A 23,105-nucleotide genomic window follows, 5' to 3' on the forward strand; every position below is an offset into this window, starting at 1 on the left:
TTGCCAGGTGCAGAATCAGGTCAGCATAGGGCACAGAAAAGCAGATAAGAGCGTGTTAAACGAGGCTGATGTAGACGACAGTTTTTCAGGTTATATTTAAAACTGAGGTGAAAATGGTCTGATGCACTGCGGTTTCAGTTTAAAACAGACTCTTCTTTTCTAAATGTTTTCATTTGAGTCTGGAACAGCTGTAAAATATCAGACTAACTGGATGTTTACAAAACTCCCAGTTTCAACTTAATTTAAATTTATAAGTTTTGCCTAGTAGTTTATGCATCAACATGCCTGTTATTGCATTTTCAGTTTCAGCCATTCAGCATCAGATCATTTTGTTGTTGTTTTTTTTTTTATCAATGTAATGATGGTATGGTTGATATTTAAAAAAAATGTTTCTTCTTTTATTTTTTGGTGAACAGAACATGAAAAACAACAAAATGTATATGTAATGTTTATTTTTATAGTTGATTTTTTAACAAAAATGTTTTTTATCAAATCAAAATGTTTGCATAATTCCTCAAAAGTATTAAGCTCTACCTAATTTCCCCTCTTCTTTCAAATAATATTTTAGTAGGCAAAATTTAGCTGCGTTTTGATGCAGTTATCTTGGCTAGTTCAGACCTGTCATGGATAATTATGACACTAAAACTGACCGTAGTTGTTGTCAAGTTTCTTTCTTAATGAGTAATCCAATAAATCAGTGATGTATTGTTCAAAACTCATTTAAAAACTAAGCAAGAGACTAAAAAAACTTAACAATTTTATCTGTTGTTAACAGATTAAGGAATGAAACACCACAATGTTGCTCTGAAATGCATAAATATTCGTCTTCGCATAGTTTGGGACTATTTTTATAGTCCCAAACTTTATAGTCAGAAAAAAGTTGGTTCGTATAAAATCAATATTACCTTTGTGATAACACTCATGCGGTTATATTTCAGGGTGTTCGGTGGGTCTTAAAATTTCTTATGTTTTAAAAACAAAACGATAGGCCTTCAAAAGTCTTAAATTCACTGACATATTGTCTTGTTGGTTTTACATTTTTTTAAACGGTCTTAATTTTACTATGTCCATGTAAAACTTGTCAATCAGGAAAAAAACCATCCAATCGGCAACAAAACATCTCAAAAAAACCTTTAACAAAGCTTTAATTATAATTAATATTATAATAGCTAATTTAATAGCTTCATAACCAACGTGGTTTAATTATCTTCCTTATGATAAAATTAGTTTGAAAGTTCTTCATGTGTAGACCATATAGGTGGAGGACACCGACCTTGATAGACTGTTTCATGTGCACACATTTGGTTTATTTATTTTTTTTTAAAGAGCCTGTAATATATGTATACAACTGGGGTTGTTTGCTTGTATGACACACTATGTAAAATATGTGGCTAAGAAATAGCTAAATAAATATTTTTTGATGAGGCAAGTAAAAATCTTTTCCACTAGATCGACTGGGCTATTAGGGAAAAAATCTTTAGCATGTGGACTTGTATACGTCTAAAATATCATTCATAATGGTCTTATAAAGGTCCTACAAAGTCTTAGGATGCTTTCACACCTGCCTTATTTAGTTCGATTGAATCGGTCTAGAGTTCGTTTTCCCTTTTGGTGCGGTTCGCTTCAGCAGGTGAGAATGCAGCAATCGTACTCGAGTGCGCACCAAAAGCGGACCAAATAAGCGTACCGAGATCTGCTTGAAGAGGTGGTCTCGGTATGCTTTTAAACGAACCCTGGAGCGGTTCGTTTGTGGTGAGAAACTAACTAAATAGTACAAATCCGTACTAAAACAGGTCCAACTGCAAAAAGTGCTGTGCATTATGGGATAAGGAGGAAAAATATTTGTTGACATCGCTTTACCAACAGCGAGAGAGAGAGAGAGGGGAAAACATTACCTGATGGATCGTTGGTAATATTTCCGGAAGATGACCATGTTGCAGTTTAGCTAAATTAAATCACGCCTCCTCCTGAAGTGACATGCGATGCATTAAAACACTGTTTTCCAGCCGCAGCCGCGCTTCATTCTCGAAATGTATAGTTTGTCTAAAGCATGCATACAATCAGTTAGTGCAGTCGTCCCTCCTGAGTAAAAAAGACATTTTGTGTCTGCCGGTTTGTTTACTTGCGGGAGTTCGTTGGCATTTTCCCACACGTGAACTCTAACTAATCAATAAGCAGTTTAGGAAATATCTTTAACAACATCTGGCCAGTGAGAGATGTGGATTTTGTCAGATGACAGCATTTTGGTTCGTTTCAACTGGTTCGGACCAAAGCCAGCAGTTTGGTGTGAAAACGACCCAAAGACGACAAAAAATGCAACAATGTATCATTTATTGCCAAATGAAGTGAACTACAGATGTGAAAGCACCCTTAAATTATGCTTTGTGAAATCATATATACAGGTTGGCCGCTGGGTCTTAAAAATGTCTTACATTTTAAAAACAACATTTTAGGTCTTAAAGTCCAAACTCACTAAAATGTAGTGTTGTAAATCTTAAATCATTTCAAAAAGGTCTTAATTTTTCTTTGTTCATGTGAAGCTACTTAATTGGTACAACCAACAATCAATCTAAAAAAGAAGTTGAGCAAAAATGACATTTATAAACTCAATTAATGTAAATGTAAACATGTAAAAATATCCACTGGCCATTCAAAAAAAAAAAAAAGAAACATTGCGGTTTGCCCTATAAGTGTGATATTTCATCCATAATGGTCTTAAAAAGGTCTTAAATTTGACTTGAAACCTGCAGAAACCTGTAAATAAAACGTAAAAGCATAATTATTTGAATTATAGGTTCATTCAAACTGTTTATGAATAGGCTTCAACATGCAGTGAATGATAATCAGCTCACACATTGTAAAAAATAACCTATTACGATGTCAACAAATACCACACACTCCTTAATCCAATTCAAGCTTAAAGGTTCAAGAAACCATTCTTTTTTTGAGATTTTAACAGATTTGTGTGTGTTGAGCATCAGTTAAGACAATGTTAGCTTTAATTGTGGGGGAAAACTGGATAATTTTGAGCTTTTGTCAGCTAATTTCAGCTTCTGGGTTTAAAAAGATTTTTGGGGCGGGATCAAAATTGGCAACGTAGAGCAAAACTGCAAGTGCAAAGATGACACGTCTGTTTCTCATTATTATTCATAGCGAAGTTTCCCTATCCTATGAGAAGAGACGGCTTCTTAATTATTTATGACTACGTGCTTTCCAACTGCAAGGCAGACCTGCCAGTGCCAAGCTGTAAGATCCTATCTTGATGACTGGGTGAAACCGCGTCCACGGCACCCACTATTCAGCTGTTTATGAAGGGTCGTATGTGTTTGTTTCGATGATCCACAGGGTTTGTTGCATGTTTTTCCCCGCTATGCTGTCAGGGCCGATTAAACAAAGCTGTGAGTGTGTAGCAAGCATTTTTGTCGGGAGAGCAGTGCGAGTATTGAAGAATGGCGGAGGTTGTCCTTTATCAGGAGTTTGTTAAGATTTAGACACATCGCTGTGCTTCTGTGTTCGCCTAAATCCTCTAGATTACCAACAGGGCTAATGGTTAAAATAGACAAGGCAAGAGACTTCCTGCACTGAGTCTGCATTTAGACCTGGAGATTGAGGGAAAAGTCCTCATTTAGTGTTTATATACACAATTATCTTTACAATTGTACAAATTTTGGTTGTGTATATGAAATGACGAATAACAAATGCAGCAGGGCATTAAATTACTGTTTATTTCTTTGCATTTTTACTTTGTAAACTATAAAATCATGCGTCCCCTCATGGTTTGTGTCTCATTTTGTGAGCTGACAACAGTTGTTCACTCTCCTCCTTCCCCTCATTATATCTGTTGGCCACGCTTATTATTATGTATCTTTTTAAAAAACTCTGAGGTAGACCTGAACCAAAGTGGGGGGTGTCATGGCCCTGTAAGATAAATGCCATAATGTGTGTGCTGTGTTTAAATAGACCTGTAAACCTGAGGATTGTGCCTTGACCTGAATGTGTGATGTCATGTTTGGTTAACAGTAAATAATGTGGCTTCCATCTTTCTTTCTGTCTGCAGTGTGTCGGGACTTTGCCTTGCTCGAAGACCACTGTCTGGCCCACAACCTTCAGGAACAGGAGAGTAAGTCTCTGATCTTTTATTGTTTTATTTATTATGTGAAATCAGCATGTAATGACCTAATATCCTAAAGCTGTTTATTGACACTGAATGAGTCATTCATGCAGTTACGGTTTTCCCCTGTCCTAAAGAGAGCATGCAAAATGAATCACAGTTAAAAGAAAAGTCCAAACTAACCACCTTCCCTCCCATTTACTTATGTTTGTGTCTATTACACCTTTGGTCACAGATCAATATGTTTAACTGTGTTGAAGCCCATGCGGTTACATCATGTGTTTGGGAAATTTGTAAGAATTCCACCAAAAGGTTTTGTAATTGGTTCAAGTTGACTAAAAAAACCCAAAGTGTTGACTAACAGATAGCTTCTTGCTTTAAAGGTGTCTTTTTATCCCCTGTTTCAAGTCAAGTTGACCTTTATTGTCATTTAGCTTTTTTCACAGCTTTATTGTGAGCTATATTGTCATTCCATGTGTGGACATAGAGTGAAAAGACATTTACACTGTATGTTACACCTGCTATTAAGAATACGTTTTACCGGATAAGATATAAGCCTGTACAATTTGGTGAAAACTTTTCATTATCACCATAATAGTATATGCGGGGTTCCTATAGGTCAGTTTTTCCCAACCCTGTTCCTAAAGGCATGCCAAAAACACATATTTTGAATGTGTCGCTTATCTGAGCCATTCATTTCAGGTTTTGGAGTTTCTTTATATGTTCTGATGAGTTGATTCAGTTGTGTTTGAATAGGAAGAGGTTGAAAAGGTGTAATGTTGGCGTTCCTTTAGGAATAGGGTTGGGAAACACTGCTAGAGGTCATGGAACTTTTGCAATATCATGACATTTTAAAAGGTCTAGTATTCCAGACATTGAAAGTCAAGGAATTTATTTATTTTTTTGTTCTAATCATGGAATATCAGAGATTTTTGTTTGTTGCTTAAACTTGTAGTCACCGTTTATTAAAATGTAAAATTTACACCTGCTATTAAGAATACGTTTTGCTGGATAACATATAGGCCAGCACAATTTTGAAAACTTTTCATTATCACTTTAATATTATATGCAGGGTTCCTATTGGCCAGTGTTTCCCAGCCCTGTTCCTGGAGGCACACCAGCAGTGCTTATTTGTGCACCTGTGTTTGAATTGAAAGAGGAAGAGGTTAAAATGTGTACTGTTGCTGTGTCTTCAGGAACAGGGTTGGGAAACACTGCTAGAGGTCATAGAATTTCTGCAATATTATAACATTTTTAAAGGTCTATTCCAGACATTGAAAGTCAAGGAATTTATTTTTTTTACTTTCTCATGGAATTTCTGGAATCTTTTGTTTGTTGCTTAAAATAGTATTTTCCATTTATTAAAATGTAAAATTTACAACATTTCTATAATTTATCCATAAAAATAGGCACTCCAAATTTGAATAAAAAAATAAAAATTGTATTCCTTTTACACTCATCAGCTGGAAATAACTAAAGTTTAAACATAAGTCATTTAAACATAAGTCATAATTGCACTAAAAATAAATGACAGAACAATGAATTATTTATTAATAAATAAAATTAAAAATAAATTGAAAAATTGCAAAGCGTAGGTGCGTTGCTTCTAATTTGCACGCAAGCTGCGTGCCTCGATTGGACATAATGAACTTACACGCACAAAAGGCGTGATACGGGAACTGCCCTTAGTTAACAGCCTCAGCCATAGTTTCTCAAGTGTGCGTGCGTATTAGCCTCGGTGTTTAAGCTCGGAACTTTAAACTAGCTTACAGTTGGCATAACTTTGTTTAGTTGCAGCAGTTTTGTTTCGTGCAGAAAGACAGTGTTGAGAAGCCTTTACGATTAATTAAATGTGATGAATTAAAGCACGGTTAATAATGAAACCGGTAAGTTGTTGCATCCCTAATTTTTACAGGTGTTTTTTAGACTCATTGTAATTATTTGATCTAATGCTGCGGAATAAAGATCACATGGTTTATATCCCTTTTAAACTAGGATGTACTCTTCTTTGAGTAGCAATCAGTTAATGAAATGTTAAAGCAGAGAAATCAGTTGAATATTGTTCATTAATTGAGTAATGTTAAGTAAAAATATATAAACATAAATGTCCTTCTCATTATGAGTTTACTGCATTTTTGCTGTATTTATGCAGGATTGTCTACTTTTAAACTCATTAAACAACTCTTTTTATGACATTAAAATGTATAAAATTGGAGTGTCTTTATTTGGCTTTAATTATTCCGACATGCAAAATATTTGACTGACAGAAATTGCATCTAAATTGTTTCTTTGTTTAAAATAAATGAAGAGCACATGAATAATTTTATACATAAAATAAAACATTCACAAACTCTATGAACTCCATGAAAGCTGCTCTTTGAAGATCATTAAGAAGACTATTTTTATCACTGAATAAAGCAGCTTTTTTATTGATAAATCAACTGATTTGACCTTTCACCAAGCCACAGGAGCAGTTTATGTCCAAAACAAACTTTTCTTCATCCTGATACCAGATGGTACTGAATCGTCCCAACTAACAGCATCTCAGTGAATGAAGGTCTCGTTCTCTCTTCGTGAAGTTTAAATGGCTCCACGTAACAAATGTCACTGGCTTGACTGACGTCAGCTAAATCTGTCACATAAATCTGTCAATCTGTTTCAATCTGTCATGGTTTTTTCTAAAGATATTATGTTCTCACCGTCACAGGATCAATAAAAGTGTTCAGACTTGTGTTCAGATGATGCACTGCTTCGGCTAGAATTGCGTCAGTGTCTGCGATTTACTGCCTTGTTGTCCATGTCGCACTTGGTCTTGAAATGGCAACAAGTTTGATGCTATTTATGAGATTTCAGTTGTTTAAAAGAAATGATTTAGTGAATATTGAATTAGTTTAGACTTTAGATTTGAATAATAATATGACAACATTATTATTTTTGTTATTAATTATTGCTTTTCATTATATTGTTTTAATTTATTATTTATTTAGATTTTTAGTTATTTTATATTTTTATTTACTATTATTATTATTATTATTATTAATATTATTATTATTATTATTTTTTTTATGATGTCAGTTATTATTCAGTCATTCGTTAATTTTAATTGCATCTTCATTTTTTATATTATAATTTTTTTAGGTAGTTGTTTTTTTGAATATTTTTTTTTATTAACTATTAAGGGTGTCAAAATTAATTATTTCGTCAGTGCACCACGATGCAGATGCGGACAGTAATAATCATATCAGTAATAATCATATCAGTAATAATCATAACCGGTTATTGTGTACTGTCGTCATTTATCTCATTTGCGATATGTCGCCGTAGCTTACTATGGCGAGGGATGCAAGCGCGAGAATTTACAATGCTCCAATTACTTAATGTAGAAGCTGTGCACAATTTCACTGCGTGTGTGTTTGCTGGACAGTGTTTCACCGACAATTACAGCAGAAGCCCCTGTTTCACTGCGATTTAGAAAATGAAAGTACTCCTCTCTCTCTCTCTCTCTCTCTCTCTCTCTCTCTCTCTCTCACTTTGACCTGCTGGCATGACTTTTCCTCTCCTCTTGGCTGTTACAGCTATAATTCTGGATACAGACACGAACGCTTGTCTGCAGAGTTTTCTCCACTGCGTCTATCATGGATCAGCTGGGTTGCCGTTGCAGTTTATCATCGGTGAACAGCGCCAGAGCGTTAGAGCCAATCACAGCCCTTTCTGTTGAGCGCATGACCAATCATAGGGGGTGCAAGAATGCATTCACTAGACAGGACTCGGAAAGCGAGCGGGATATTTATATTTGTTTATTTGCCATAAATGCTCGTGTTGTTCTGTGCATGTACTTTTTTTTGTTTTTAAAGGTACAGTTCATATATCTGACTGTATTAAGGGACAAAGATGTATTACAAATTGTATATATTTATACATTTTAATACAAGAATTGCTGTGCTGTGAAGAACATATAAAACTGTGTATGGAAAGCATCGTCAATGCACCGTGATGCACAGAGATATTGTTTTGAACCAAATCGATAGCATGATAATTGTAACCGAACCGTGAGACCAGTGTAGGTTCACACATCTGATTATTAATATTACAGTACATACACAATTGTAAAACTTAAAATTCTGAGATTCATTATTCAGCCAATTACTTATTTTCACTTTATTTAATTTTTAAAATATTAATTTTGTGTTAAAATATCGACTTTACCAACCAATTGTTTGTTCTTCACAACACTGCGCATGCAGTTTTGACTGTTCATTTCATCTAATTTATTTGCATTAAACATTCTCAGATTTTCTTGTTTGGTGGAGTTGTTCTTTAATGTTTCAATTTTCAGCAGTGACATTTGCATTGCACTGAACTTAACTAAGCTGAATTTTAAGTGTCAAAACAACTGAAGCAATTTTAATTGACTAAAATTTCATCTATGTTTGAGACAATCTACATTTATACCAAGCCGTATAGAAATAAAGATGAGTTGAATTGACTTGGGATTTATGGAGCTGCCCATCGATGGATTTGCTCTTCAGTGTTTGGACTATCAGCAGTGACAATAAAGCACACTGAACTGAACTAAACTGAACTTCAACTCTGAAAACTGGACTGACGCAGTTTCAATTTACTAGACCTTCTATGTTAAGCTATGGTAACTTTGATAAGCACTATAGAAATGCAGATGAATTTAATTAAATTGATTTGTTTTCTTCTTTCAGTTGAGAGCCACTTGGCATCCAACGTGTACAAGAGCCGCCTGGCACAGCAGGACCTGCAAGTGGCCAAACGTCTGCAGCAGGAGGAGGACCTGCGGGCCAAAGCCGAGAGCCAGAGACAACACCGTCGCATGTAAGTGACCTCAAACCAACTGCACTTCACAACCTATAAAAACTACACTACATCTTGTGGTTAAAGGTAACACTGTACTGGTTGTGAACAAACCCCAAACTTAAAAGTGCTTATGATATTTTTTAATTATTCCTAATCTGGTTTTAGAGGTCTTCTAGTTAGTTTAGGTAGCAGTGTTTTTTAATAAACACACACAACCCCATCCACAGAGAGAAAAGAGTGTCCTACAGATGGTTTGTCAAGCCCACTCACCAGAGTGGAGCACACCTAGAATTGCACAAATGAATTACTTCATTTATTTTGGATTGTAAAAACAAAATTCTTCTACAAGAGTAGTTATGCCACCCCCCGATGGTGAACACGGTTATACTCACAGCAGGGATTATTTGGTAGTTTGGTCATATATTTGGCCAATGTCATCAGGGAAATGGTTTGAATTTCTGATTAGTAAAAAAAAAAATGTTAGTGTTCCATTTGGGATGACTCTACATACATATACTATGCTGTTGAGTGTGTAAGTGTATAAGAGTATAGTGTGTCATTTGGGACGCAGAAAGTCTGCGCAAAAAGAGTGCGTCTTCGACAGGTAGTTGGACTTATTCTCTAATCGGGGAAAGATGGCTCTGATCTGATTGGTTGGATTACTCTGCTCTAATTGGTCAGATTGTCCAGTCTTCTATGATTGGTCAGAATTCAATTGTTTATAGGCATATATTAGAAATGCACTGAATTTTCAGCTACCAAAAATTATGGTTCTGAAAAACCAAAAAGTGGTTCTGCTGCACACAAGGTCATGTCTTCTCAACATGTGGACAATATAAACCAAACACAATGCTTTGAAGACTGTAGACTGGTATAAAATTAATTTGTTTCAAACTGACCATGGAAGTAAGACTGGAGTTACAGATATTTCATTTCATGCAGTTCAGAATCGCTTCTTTTTTTAGAGACAGTGGGCTCTGTTTTAACCATCTAGACACAAAAATAGCACATGGCACAAAATCACTAAGGCCATATCTACTCTTGCTATTTTAAGGTTGGAAAAATAGGCTCTTCGACCCTGGCAGATGGTCTTACAGGGTTGTGCTTATTCTCTTAATGAGTTAATGGTGTGTTTTGTATGGTGACCGACAGAGCTTATCGCGCTGCAATTTAAGAAAGCACATGCAATTACAAAAAAACACCAGCAAATAAAGAGACATTCTTCATCAATTTGACAGCGTACTTGTAGCAAAATCTCACAACACAAACAACTAAAGAAATGCGCTGCAAATTGGTCACAACACTTGCAAATATCCACGTAACACAACGGAAATGTTTCTAGGGGACCCAAAAACATGACAGACCCTGTTGAGATATGGATGTATTATTATCATAGATATGTTTTATTATGGGTTTTTCATGTCGTGTCATCAGGATATTAAAATAAACGAAAAAAAACACGCCTTTCAAAGACCACCAATCACTTCACTGAGCAACAGTCAGGGCATAATAACACATCCATATCTCAGCAGGGTTTGTCATGTTTTTGGGTTCCCTAGAAACAATTCCGTTGTGACTGATTTGCTGCGCGTTTCTTCAGTTGTTTGTGTTGTGAATTTGCAACACGTGTGCTGTCAAATTGATGAAGATCGTTTATTTGCTGATGTTTTTTGTAATTGCATGTGCTTTCTTAAATTGCAGCGCGTTAAGGTCTCTCGGCCACCGTAGTTTTGAGAATAACGTGCATTAAACCAGTCAGATTCATCTCCCATTACTTTTAAGAGTCAGTTGCGTCGTGCCATGGCACATTTGCTATTTACATGGCGGACTTTGTAAGTGGAAAAGCTGCACGCTTCACTAGCGAGTAAACAGTTAAACAGAGCATCTACATATAGATAAAGAACGAGCCTCCTCCATTGGCCTCTTTACTTTCTCTTTACTTTACTTTTACTCTTTACTCCTTTACTTTTGTTTAAGTGCAAGGATTTTTTCTAAACCATTTCTAAATTCAGTTATAATTTCCAGAAAACAAATAAATGAGCAATAATAATGAAATGGGGTCAAATTTCCAAAAAACAAATAAATGAGCAATAATAATGAAATGGGGTCAAAAAAAAAAAGAAAAGTTTTATTTAAATACACGTCCTATTCTTATGCCCCATATGATGATGCATACATCTCCAAAACCTGACAGGTGGACAAATGTAAACTTGTTTTCTTAAAACAAATATAGATATGCAGTATGCATATAATAAATAATGCTGCTAATAATGATAACATTATACAAATGCAAGATGAGGCATGGAGGGCAGTAGTTTTTATATTTATGTAGAAAATAATCATTTTTGTAACATTTTAATCCTTAATTTTTTTTCATATGTAAAGATATTTCTGTATTGCTGTTCTTCCTGTGTGTATTAAGCAATGTGTATGTGTTTTGGACTCGCATAAGCACATAACTAACGCGCTCTGTGCTGGACTTTAGACCTGCTTTTAGTTGGTCAATAGCGCGGTCAATTTTAGTTCTTCAAAATAGCAACGAGCCAATGATGCACCTAAACACACCTCTCTTTTAGACCAGCATGCTTATGAGTCCTCAAAGTGGAGCAAAGGGATATGCTATTTGAACATCGTGGCACAAAACGTGAAAATTAGGGTTGCATTGGTCTGAAAATACCAATAAATTGCGCCAAACACATCTGATGTCTTATTGCTCCAGGTGTATGATTGGGCCCAATGACTTAATTGACTTATGAAGCTTTAGAAAACTTTAACATGCTAAAAACAACTTAAATAGACACAAAAAAGCAAATTGAGCACAGTAGAAGGCACAAATTTTCAGCAGTAAAAGGGAAATGGCATGTGGTTTGCCATCTTTCGAGATAAGAACTGTGAGCAGGAGTCGTCTGAGTGCTATCAGTCTTAATAACTCGTGTTGTCTGTCAGATCTAGACATTGTTTTAAAGTCATGTCTTCAGTTTATGCTCAGATGGAGTTTAGTTTGTGCTTGTGTCTGAATGCGAAGGCCTTGTGTCGTCTCGTATTTGGTTGTGATGGTAAAATGTTTTGACTTGAGCTCATGCCACATGCGGATAGAGTGTTCTTCCTGCTGGGCGACATCTCAAGGTCTCAGAGCTGATGATAACGCCAGAGTTTGAGCGAAAAGAGCCTGAGGGGGAAAAAACTTGGTTCGCTGCTCAGAAGATGTAGTTGATATCCCTGTGTTATATTGTTTGTGTGTGTGTGTGTATGGGATACCACCACCACTGCATTTTTTTGCCAGGAATATATATGCGTTAGGGTTACAAGAGGCATCATCATGAAAAAAAAAAATATTTCTCAGCTTTTTATTTACATTTGAACAAAAGCCTTTTTTGTCTTCACCAATATACCTTTATTACAGTGAAATTGAACACCTGAAGCACCTTTCAAAATAATGTATCACTTTTTCCGGTTTCGCTAGCAGTTGCAGAAACATGCCTTAGGACATCAGATGACAGTCTCTCTAGCTATGTTTCCATCCAAAAATGCGAATTAACTTTATGCGCAAAACTGGAATATCTCATAAAAGATGTGCGAATAAAGCAGTGTTTCTATCCAACGAGTCATAGAGAACAAAATCATCCCTTCCTGATTGATATTCGCCTAATTTTAACAGTAAAAACAGAATTTGCTGCGGTAGAAGAAGCTGCTTAAATCTTTTCTTCATTCAATGAATGACTTGCGCCTCAGAATCCTGACATGCAATGAATGCGCGGTGACGTTTGAAGGCATGAGACACGCAGCACAGTCACTCTTGATTCTGGAGGTCATTAATAATGTAATAATACTAGTACTGAGATGGTTAAGGCGTTTTAGAATGACCAAAACAACGTTTCAGATATTCTAAAATGTGCTCAGCCTGCTGGTTTGTCCATTCACACACATTTTTACCATCACATGACGTCTTTTTAATGTGCACACTGGAATTTGTTTGGTAAAAGTGTTTTCTTTATAGTTTATGACCAGCTTTTCCTATTTAATAAAAAGTTTATCCTACTCCGGTATGCGCATGTTTTTTATAGTCTTTTTTTAAGATGTATTCGCATCTTGGCTACGTAGCTACAGATCGTTTGAGAAGTGTGAGTGCTCTGAATCTGGCTCAGTTCAGTTGGCCGGCCTTGGCCCAGTTGGAGGAGGTGTGCCAGAGCGTGGAGCGTGGGGGGCAGATTTTACCTGTAAGTGAAGCACATCTGTAAGGGTGCTTTCACAGCGGTGAATCAATTCAATTTTTCCGAAACAGAGATTACAATTGTTACATTGTTGCTCTTTGCTCTTGGAGCGGTTCGCTTTCACACTGCAAAGTTTCTAATCGGAACAAAAGAGCTAAAACAAGTTATGTGTGAGTAAACTCTCCTTACATTGATCAGAGTGTCAGGGCTTATTTTGCAGCGTCCCGCTCAGCTGTCAGGAGAGGTGGTGGTTTAGTGGTGATTGACAGGGTGCGTGCGCGACATGTCTGAGGAGAGATGCGGTGGGGAGGGGTGAGAAGGGTGCGCGACGATGCCTATTAAAGGACCGGGAGGGAGACGCGAGATTACCGGGAGATCATCACTCACTTGCGGGCATCCGGAGACTCGCGAAACTTCCCGCCCTACTCATAATTCTGTCTTCATATAGCCGTATGCCTATTACATATCCATAAAACACTGTGATATAACCAAGTTCGGATTGGATCGCTTTCTCACTGCAATCGAACCTCTCCAGGCTTCGTTTCAATCGAGCCGAGACCGCTAGCGATTACTTTGGCGCAGAACAGAGCGCGATTGCCCTGTTCACATATGCCAAACGAACTGCTCTAACTGGGCAAACGAGATACGTTCCGAAGCAAAAGTGTAGGTGTGAAAGCACCCTAAGAGTGAGAGATGTCAAACAACTCTAAGAGTAGTTACAGCTCTAAATAGTGGATTTCTTTTTTTTTTATTTCAACTTTGTTTTTTTTTTACTTATACACACTGAAAAGAAACAGTGGCATGTAAAAGGTCTTAAATACTAAACTTTTTTTTATTATTTGTCAGTTGAATGAAAAAAATAAATAATAATAAAAACAGAATAAGAAACTATTCAGTTGCTAAGGCGTTGCATTCAATGTCTTGCACTCAACAACAATATGGATGTCTTTCATGTATTGTCTATCTTATGAAAAACAGGGTTCAAGGTTTTATTTCTATCAAGAGATTAAGTTATAATTAAATCCTTGTCTCTTTATCTCACTCACTTTACCTTTAGAAAAAAATAGAAAAAATGTAATTGTTGTAATATTCCACAATATTGTTGTTTTAAGTGTATTATCGATCAAATAAATAAAATCTCTGTGAGCATAGAAGTGTTTGATTAAAAAGGTTGTGCTGCCTCTTACACATGGCTTTGAGTCAAGCTAATTACATTATCTAGGTTGTAATGGGATTGCTTTACTACTTACTCTCTGAACAGTAATCACATGGCTATTTATGTGTTAATTAATCTCCCAAACTGGTGTAAATCTAGACACCGGATTGGCATTGCTCCTAGGATTAAACACGTTTTTAACATGTTTTAGCAAAAACAATGGCTCTAACAAAAAAAATGCAAGACTATTAGGAGTACACAAACTTTAGGGGAAAAAAGGGCCAAATATACATTTTTTCTATGCTGTTATTAACTAAATCGGTGCTGTAGTTTTTAGTAATTGAAATCAAGCTGTATATGAGCTAAACCTATAGCAAATTACAGATTAAGCTCAAATTGATTATTTATTAATTTATATACATTTAATTTATTTGTTTACAAAATGAGCACAAATGGAAACTGAAAATATAAATGCTAATTAATTAACTCTGTAACTTTAATACAAGTATTATTTGCTAAGTCAGATTAGTAAACAATAATTATTATTATAATAGGAATATACACTCCTGGTCCAAAGTTTTTGGTCAGTACGATTTTTAAAAGTTAAAAATAAGCTTTTCCTCCTCACCTAAAGATGGTAAAATTATGAAATGTTTGCACTATAAAACAACTGTTCAAAAGTAGTTTATCATTTAATTTATATTTATATATTTAAAACAATAATGAAACAATAATAGTAATAATTTCATTCAAAAATACATAAAGTAAATAGTAAATCTTTAAATACTTTTTTAACAGTATTATATATATTTACTATAAATTATATTATATTTTTTTTTTGTTATTATTTTATTTTATTTTTTACATTTAATAAATTCTGCCTTAATGAAATGTAAAAATTTGAAAAAATAAATTACCCCAAACTTTTGGCCGGTAGTGTACACTAATTATAATGTTATATTTAGTGCTTTCATGTTTTGTAAAGCAAAATAATATAAATAGGAAATGGATAAAATGCTTAGTAAAAAAGTAAAAAAGTAAAAAAAAGTGTTAGTCAAACAAAAACTGGAAATTAAAGTTTTTAACGTCACAAAAAAGTTCAACTGCATATTACATGAACAATGTAAACTTGGACTTGTTTCTGAAATGGTTTAAATCAAACAACTAAAACTAGTTCAACTGAAATAAACAGACCAAAATGAAATTAAAACTCAATTTAAAAGTAAAAAGCATAATCAAATTCAATATTCAAATCAATAGACATTAATCACAAAAACAAGTGAATTTAACATATGGATACATTTTTATATATTATAATTGTAAATAAATATATGAACCAAAAAAAATTTCATTCCAGGTTTTTAAATTTAACATGAATTAACCTCCGCTTCTTTTGCCTTTAAAATCATTAACGAAATATTTTGCCTATAAGTTTTGCAAAAAGTTTGCCAATAGCTGCCCTGTTTAATACTGCCATGTTGACTTTTTATAACCCAGTGCACTTTATTTTAGTCCCCCGACAAAAAATTAAACATAGGAAGTGAAACCCACACTGGATGATGCAAGATCTCGATGTGTAAACTCAACTGTTTTTCTCTGTCCCTCCAGCGAACGCATTGACAATGAAATTGCTCAGGAGATTCAAGATCAACTGGTCCGACAGGCTGAACAGCAGCGGCAGCAGGAGGAGAAAGACGAGGTGAGAGCCGTCTTTCCCAGTAGTCACTTGTGCTGGTCATCATTGCCTTAGCCATGCCCACAGCGGTCACATGACATCAGCGTGATTGTGTTTGTAGAACAGATACTGGCGTTTTCTGTGTATAGGTCATAAGTATTCACACCCATGATACAGCAGTGCTTTTGTTGACTACTTTGTTATTTTTAAAGGATGACATACAAGTCAAATATAAATTATGTTTATCATTTCAGTTTTTCACAGTATGTCTGATAGTATTTTTTTCTCCTGCAGAAAGTCTTATTTGTTTTATTTCATCTAGAATAAAAGCAGTTTTGAATATGGTTTATAACCATTTTAAGGTCAATATTATCTGTCCCCTTAAGCTATATTTTTTGAGCTACAGTATATCATTTTAAGTATTTTGGAACAGTAAACAGTTGAACCTAGGATCCAGGAGGAACAATGTGATTTTTGTCCAGGCCATGGTACATTGTACCAGCTCTATACTTACCAGGGTGCTCGAGCTTTCATGGGCGTATGCCCAACCAGTCCACATGTGTTTTGTGTGCTTGGAGAAGGCATTCGACCGTGTCCCTCGTGGCATTCTGTGGAGGGTGCTCGGGGATTATAGGGTCAGAGGCGCTTTGTTAAGAGCTGTTGCGTCCCTGTTTGAACAGAGTAGTAGTCTGGTTCGCATTGCCGGCAATAAGTCAGACTTGTTTCCAGTGCATGTTGGGCTCTGGCAGGTCTACCTCTTGTCACCAATTCTGTTCATAATTTTTATGAACAGAATTTCAAGGCACAGCCTTGGGCTGGAGGGTGTCCGGTTCAGGGACTACAGGATTTTATCTCTGTTATTCGCAGACGATGTTGTTCTGTTGGCTTCATCGAACATGGACCTTCAGCATGCAAAGGAGCGGTTTGCTGCCGAGTGTGACGCAGCTGGGATGAGAATCAGCACCTCCAAGTCCGAGGCCATTGTGCTCCACTGGAAAAAGGTGGTTTGCCATCTCCAGGTTGGAGGAAAGTCCTTACCCCAGGTGGATTGGTGCAGCAGTAATGCAGTCAATGCACCGGTCTGTTGTGGTAAAGAAGGAGCTGAGCTGAAAGGCAAAGCTTTCAATTTACCGGTCAATCTATGTTCCTACTCTGTTGTGGTCATGAGCTGTGGGTCTTGACCGAAAGGACAAGATCTCAGATACGGCTGAAATGAGTTTGCTTCTAAGGGTGGCAGGGCGCACCCTTATAGATAGGGTGAGGAGCTCTGACACCCGGGAGGAGCTTGGAGTAGAGCCGCTGCTCCTCCACATCGAGAGAAGTCAGCTGAGGAGGCTTGGGCATTTGTTTTGGATGCCTCCTGGACACCTACCTAGGGAAGACCCAGGACACACTGGAGGGACTATGTCTCTCGGCTGGCCTGGGAACACCTCGGGATCCCCCTGGTGGAGCTGGAGGAAGTGTCTGGGGAGAGGGAAGTCTAGGGTTCTCTCCTAAGACTGCTGCCCCTGCGACCCAGCCCTGGAAAATCGATAGAAAATAAATAAATGGATGAATGGCTAAGCAATTAATATCATTGACCTGCTAACTTAATTAGTTTACAAAACAGATTTCTTGAAAAAAGCATCTTTGAATATCTTTTTTTTTCCTTTGGATTTAAAGTAAGGGATAGGATGCAAAAAGCTTCATAAAATGTCGGTTTATGAAGGGTTTATTTCTCATATGTTTGCTGTATTGTGACCAGAAGCTTTTGATGTGAATGGTCCTTTTCTGCTGGCAATACTGTTGCCCTAAAAGAATGAATAAATAAAAATAAATGGAAAAAACATATAAAAAATAATAAAATAAAATAAAAACACTTACAAATGCCTTAGGAATGGTATAACTGAAAATTCTTGTGGTTTTAAAACCTTGATTTTTCCAAATCGTGGTAAACCTTGATAACAGTTATCGTCCCATGCCTAGTGTCACCATGGCAAAGATAAAAGAAGTCAGTTATGTCACAGAAATGTGTTAAAAAAAAATTATCTCTGTTAAACAGAAATTGGGGTAAAAATATAAAAGAATTTAAATTTAGCAGGAGGACTAATAATTCAGACTTTAACTGTATACACTTTTATAAACGCCAGCAGTCAAAAGTTTGGAATCAGTAAAACTTATATCATATTTTATTATAAGCTTATTCTGCTCGCAAAGGCTGCGTTTATTTCATAGAAAATAAAAGAAACTAAATAATTAAATGTTATTGCAAAGTAAAATACATTTTATTGAATATAGTGTTCATTTTCATTAATCCTTGTGGTTGGAAGATTAATTTTAATCCTTCAAAATATTCTATAATTAGAAGTTGCTGAAAATGAGACAATACCATTCAAAAGAACCATTAAAATTGTATTATAATAATAAAATGTTTAAGAGTGAAAGTAAATGCATTTATAACATTAAATAATATTGCAAATAAAAGCTATTATTTGGCTTTCCTTTTTTTCAGAGAAAAGTAAAGTGTTCCACAGTTTTCTCTATAATTTCAGTACAGATAATTGTAAGAACCATTATTTGTAGTTTGGGCACAATAATACATGTTCATTAAAGAACTGCAATACATCAAAGGTACCTAAATAGTTAACCGTACAATAACACTTTGTGGCACCCTTTCCTACGAGTATCTAGCACAGCAGTACAGTACCAATTGGGAAGAACTGGAAACTGGCAGCATTTTAATTACACAGCCAAAGCATGACACTATAATAATACTTTAGTGATGCACAGAAAGGAACCATGCTCCAACAAAGCTTGTGGTCTTTTTGTGACAAAAAGCAAAATACCAAGAACAGGATTTGCAGTCCTCCATTGTTGTTTATGGGACCGTTTGCAAGGACCATCTAAATGTGTGAAAAGCGTGAATGTTGATGCCTTTTCTCTCTGTTTGCGTATGTTTGTCGCACATACACTCTTGAAATAATGAACTTAAAGTTTGCAATAGACACGTAGCTATCGTCTTTAAGTGAGAATGACCTCGATTACAACATTCTGGCGAACACCAAGCCTGCAAAGTATGGGGTATGCTTGTTTTCAGTGAAAACACAAGCCTGATCAGGGTGACCGAACTGTATTTCACTGAACTGGACTGTACCAGGACTATGGAACAAAATCAATGCCAAAAGTCTTGAATTAAAAAGCTTGTTGAATATCACAAACTGAAAAAAATAATACACCGTATTAACAAGTTCTTGCATTTTAATGACTTGAATTCCAGGGTTTGTATTTTTAGGTCCTGAAATTTAACATATCTGTTTATTTAAGCTGTGAATATTTCAACGAAAAATATTTCAAACATGTTTTCATACTTAAAAATTCAATAATTCATATTCAATTTTCAGATTTCACTTACAAAATATTCAATACCCTTTAAAAATACGATGTATAATATTCAAAAGGTCATTTTCAGTTCATTTTATTTCAGTTCTAATATTCGCTTCCATAAATTCAGTGGATCAAATTCGACTGATAAAATTCAACATTACATCCGGGAACTGCAGGAGAAGCAATAGATTGCAGATTGAAGATCGCCAGCTGCTCTAGCTTTCACCAGCAGGTGGAGATGGAATAATGTAAGATTTTTAACCCAGTAAACAGGCGAGAAAAAGGCTAATAAAGACAAAAAGTAGCATTCAATTTTAATATCAATGCCTTGGACATTATAAATAATAAAAAGTATGAGTAAAATGTGTAAATGAGGGTTTAGTCATCTATAATTCCCCTTATGTAACGGAAGCCAGCTGGTGATCGCGTAAAGCTCACTCCTCGGTTGCAGGGACAGACGTTGTTCTGCAATCTTATCGGAGCTTGTCTCCCATGCTGGCTCGTTACCTGCTCGGACCGGTGCGGTTACTTGCACATAAACCGTCTTTTGATCAATATGATGTTACACATTGTCTATCTTTATTGACTCTTTCTTCCATAGATGCGAAATATTATATTGACAGCTAAAGAATATAAACGTAAGTGAAACAGGAGAGGAAATATAATAATAATAATATTAATAATAATAATAATACAAAATAGATAAACATTGACAGGCCTAAGAACAATTAAGAACAAAGATTTTCAAAACCAGAGAGATTTTATGAGAATGTCACAAAACAGTTTACTTGGAAATGGTAAACAGAGTTCAGGTATGATTTAAGGTTGGTTATGGATTTGGTCTGATTTAAAATAATTTAACATGCGAATTGCATTAAAGGAGCGTCTTTAGTTATTATTTAAACGCAGCTATGTCAGGATTGGGATAGGTTATAATTTCATTATTTAAGTTATGATTGTTATTATTATTATTTTATGACGTGTATTTGGGCTGTTGCGCTTAAATAAGTCATCCGTGATTCTAAATTAATATTTCTATTTATCCTTTTTAGCTATCACTTTGCTATCGTCTTTCTCTTCTGTTTTTTCGAATTTTTGGGGTTCTGCCACGGTTAAACGTTTGCAAAATGTCTTTAGTTTGTCCAGATTATTGCTTTTCCTCTAAAATAGAGACGAAGCAGAAGGAAAATGAATGAATTGATGAATGAATGAAATGATTGACGCTTTTATGCATGTGCGGTGCGGCTTGCTCACGACAAAGTCGAACGAGTGGCCGCAAGCTCCAGTGGCCAGTCAGAGCCAGCGCCCCACAGCAAACTGGTTAAGAGATGCTGGATGGCTGCCAATATATGATAGGAATTCTTCTGAAGTTTCAGATGACATCTGGGCGTGTGCATAATAATGTAAAATGAAAGTGAAAGTCATGACATTTGGCCAAGCATAAGAATAGCCTACAAGAGTGTTTCGATTATTATATTAATCATGACATATGTCATGCTTGGGCTTATATGAATAACACCTCGCTGTTTACCATTTCCGAAAGTGGAGCTGACGTCGGCAAGAAATTGCTTGTATAATTGTAAAAAGAGTGATGAATATTAATGGATTTCTTATATCTGTCATTTCTGATAATATAATTGATTAGTGTGAGCTTATGAGTTTCCAACACAGCAAAACTGCATCCAGAATCCTAAACCAATAACTTTGTCAAGCAAAAATTATGATTTTATAGGCTACTGATTTTTTTTAAAAAACAAGAAAAAAGAAACTATTAGCTACCCTAGCAATTGTTCATTTAAATATGATCATCTCAAAATATTAAATAAAAACATAATGGTTTGACTTTGTGAAATCATAAAACACACTTGCAGAAAAGAGTTAATAGAATAAATGAGCAAATACATTCTCTCCAGTAGATGGCGATTAAAGCTCAGTAATACCCCATGAGGATGAACATTGAGCTGCTTTGCAGGAACCCCTCAACCACGCATGTCAAACCACGCATAATAAACATTAATCTTATGAAACTAGCTCAAGTGACAACTATATTAAGTTTGAACCAGTTTAAATAAGTTTATATGTTTAATAACTGCAAAAAAGATCAACATTGCTAATCATAAAATACAAACGGTCGCTGAAAGGTTATAAATAACGGTTTTCTCATTTAATAAAAACAAATTAAAGTCAGTTATAACTGCCTATTATCAAACCACAGGCGACTCATTTTATTACTTATCATTGGCTGCGACATTGCCACTTTTGCGTTATTACCTTTTTCTCGCCTATAGGCTACATAACAATAAAACAATAATCTGGACAAACTAAGACATTTTGCAAACGTTTAACCATGGCAGAACCCCAAAAATTTGAAAAAAGAAGAGAAAGACAGGCAGAGTAATAAAAAGGATAAATAGAAATATTAATTTAGAATCACAGATGAGTTATTTAAGCGCAATAGCCCAAATAAATGTCATACAATAATAATATTAACAACCATAATAATGATTTAAATGATGAAAATGTATAACCTATCCCAATCCTGACATAGCTGCGTTTAAACAGCGCAAACACTACTTCTTATAGTTATGCCATATTAGACGGTTCTGTGTGAATAACTGAAGACGCTCCTTTAATGCAATTCGCTTGTTAAATTATTTTAAATCAGACGCCCCATCCATAACCAACCTTAAATCATACCTGAACTCTGTTTACCATTTCCAAGTAAACTGTTTTGTGACATTCTCATAAAATCTCTCTGGTTTTGAAAATCTTTGTTCTTAATTGTTCTTAGCCCTGTCAATGTTTATCTATTTTGTATTATTATTATTATTAATATTATTATTATTATATTTCCTCTCCTGTTTCACTTACGTTTATATTCTTTAGCTGTCAATATAATATTTCGCATCTATGGAAGAAAGAGTCAATAAAGATAGACAATGTGTAACATCATATTGATCAAAAGACGGTTTATGTGCAAGTAACCGCACCGGTCCGAGCAGGTAACGAGCCAGCATGGGAGACAAGCTCCGATAAGATTGCAGAACAACGTCTGTCCCTGCAACCGAGGAGTGAGCTTTACGCGATCACCAGCTGGCTTCCGTTACATAAGGGGAATTATAGATGACTAAACCCTCATTTACACATTTTACTCATACTTTTTATTATTTATAATGTCCAAGGCATTGATATTAAAATTGAATGCTACTTTTTGTCTTTATTAGCCTTTTTCTCGCCTGTTTACTGGGTTAAAAATCTTACATTATTCCATCTCCACCTGCTGGTGAAAGCTAGAGCAGCTGGCGATCTTCAATCTGCAATCTATTGCTTCTCCTGCAGTTCCCGGATGTAATGTTGAATTTTATCAGTCGAATTTGATCCACTGAATTTATGGAAGCGAATATTAGAACTGAAATAAAATGAACTGAAAATGACCTTTTGAATATTATACATCGTATTTTTAAAGGGTATTGAATATTTTGTAAGTGAAATCTGAAAATTGAATATGAATTATTGAATTTTTAAGTATGAAAACATGTTTGAAATATTTTTCGTTGAAATATTCACAGCTTAAATAAACAGATATGTTAAATTTCAGGACCTAAAAATACAAACCCTGGAATTCAAGTCATTAAAATGCAAGAACTTGTTAATACGGTGTATTATTTTTTTTCAGTTTGTGATATTCAACAAGCTTTTTAATTCAAGACTTTAGGCATTGATTTTGTTCCATACAGGACTGTACCGCTAAGTGGAAATGAGGCA

At 35.3% G+C, this 23,105-nt stretch overlaps 1 protein-coding gene across 6 annotated transcripts in view; it reads left to right on the plus strand.

Annotated features, from left to right (window-relative positions):
• The window catches only part of ccdc50a (coiled-coil domain containing 50a), a 47,315-nt gene that overhangs the window by 10,643 nt on the left and 13,567 nt on the right, over window positions 1-23,105 (plus strand). For all 6 annotated transcript variants that reach the window (XR_015521299.1, XR_015521300.1, XR_015521301.1 and 3 more), the window contains 3 exon segments: window positions 4,058-4,120; window positions 8,824-8,953; window positions 15,911-16,001. Coding sequence is in view for 2 of the 6 variants with exons in the window: in NM_001365997.1 (NP_001352926.1) it covers window positions 4,058-4,120; window positions 8,824-8,953; window positions 15,911-16,001 (284 nt within the window). In the remaining 4 variants the exon portion in view is untranslated.

The sequence above is a fragment of the Danio rerio genome, chromosome 22 (assembly GCF_052040795.2).
Source record: "Danio rerio strain M-AB ecotype USA chromosome 22, GRCz13ab, whole genome shotgun sequence".
In the NCBI taxonomy this organism is placed as follows: Eukaryota; Metazoa; Chordata; class Actinopteri; order Cypriniformes; family Danionidae; genus Danio; species Danio rerio.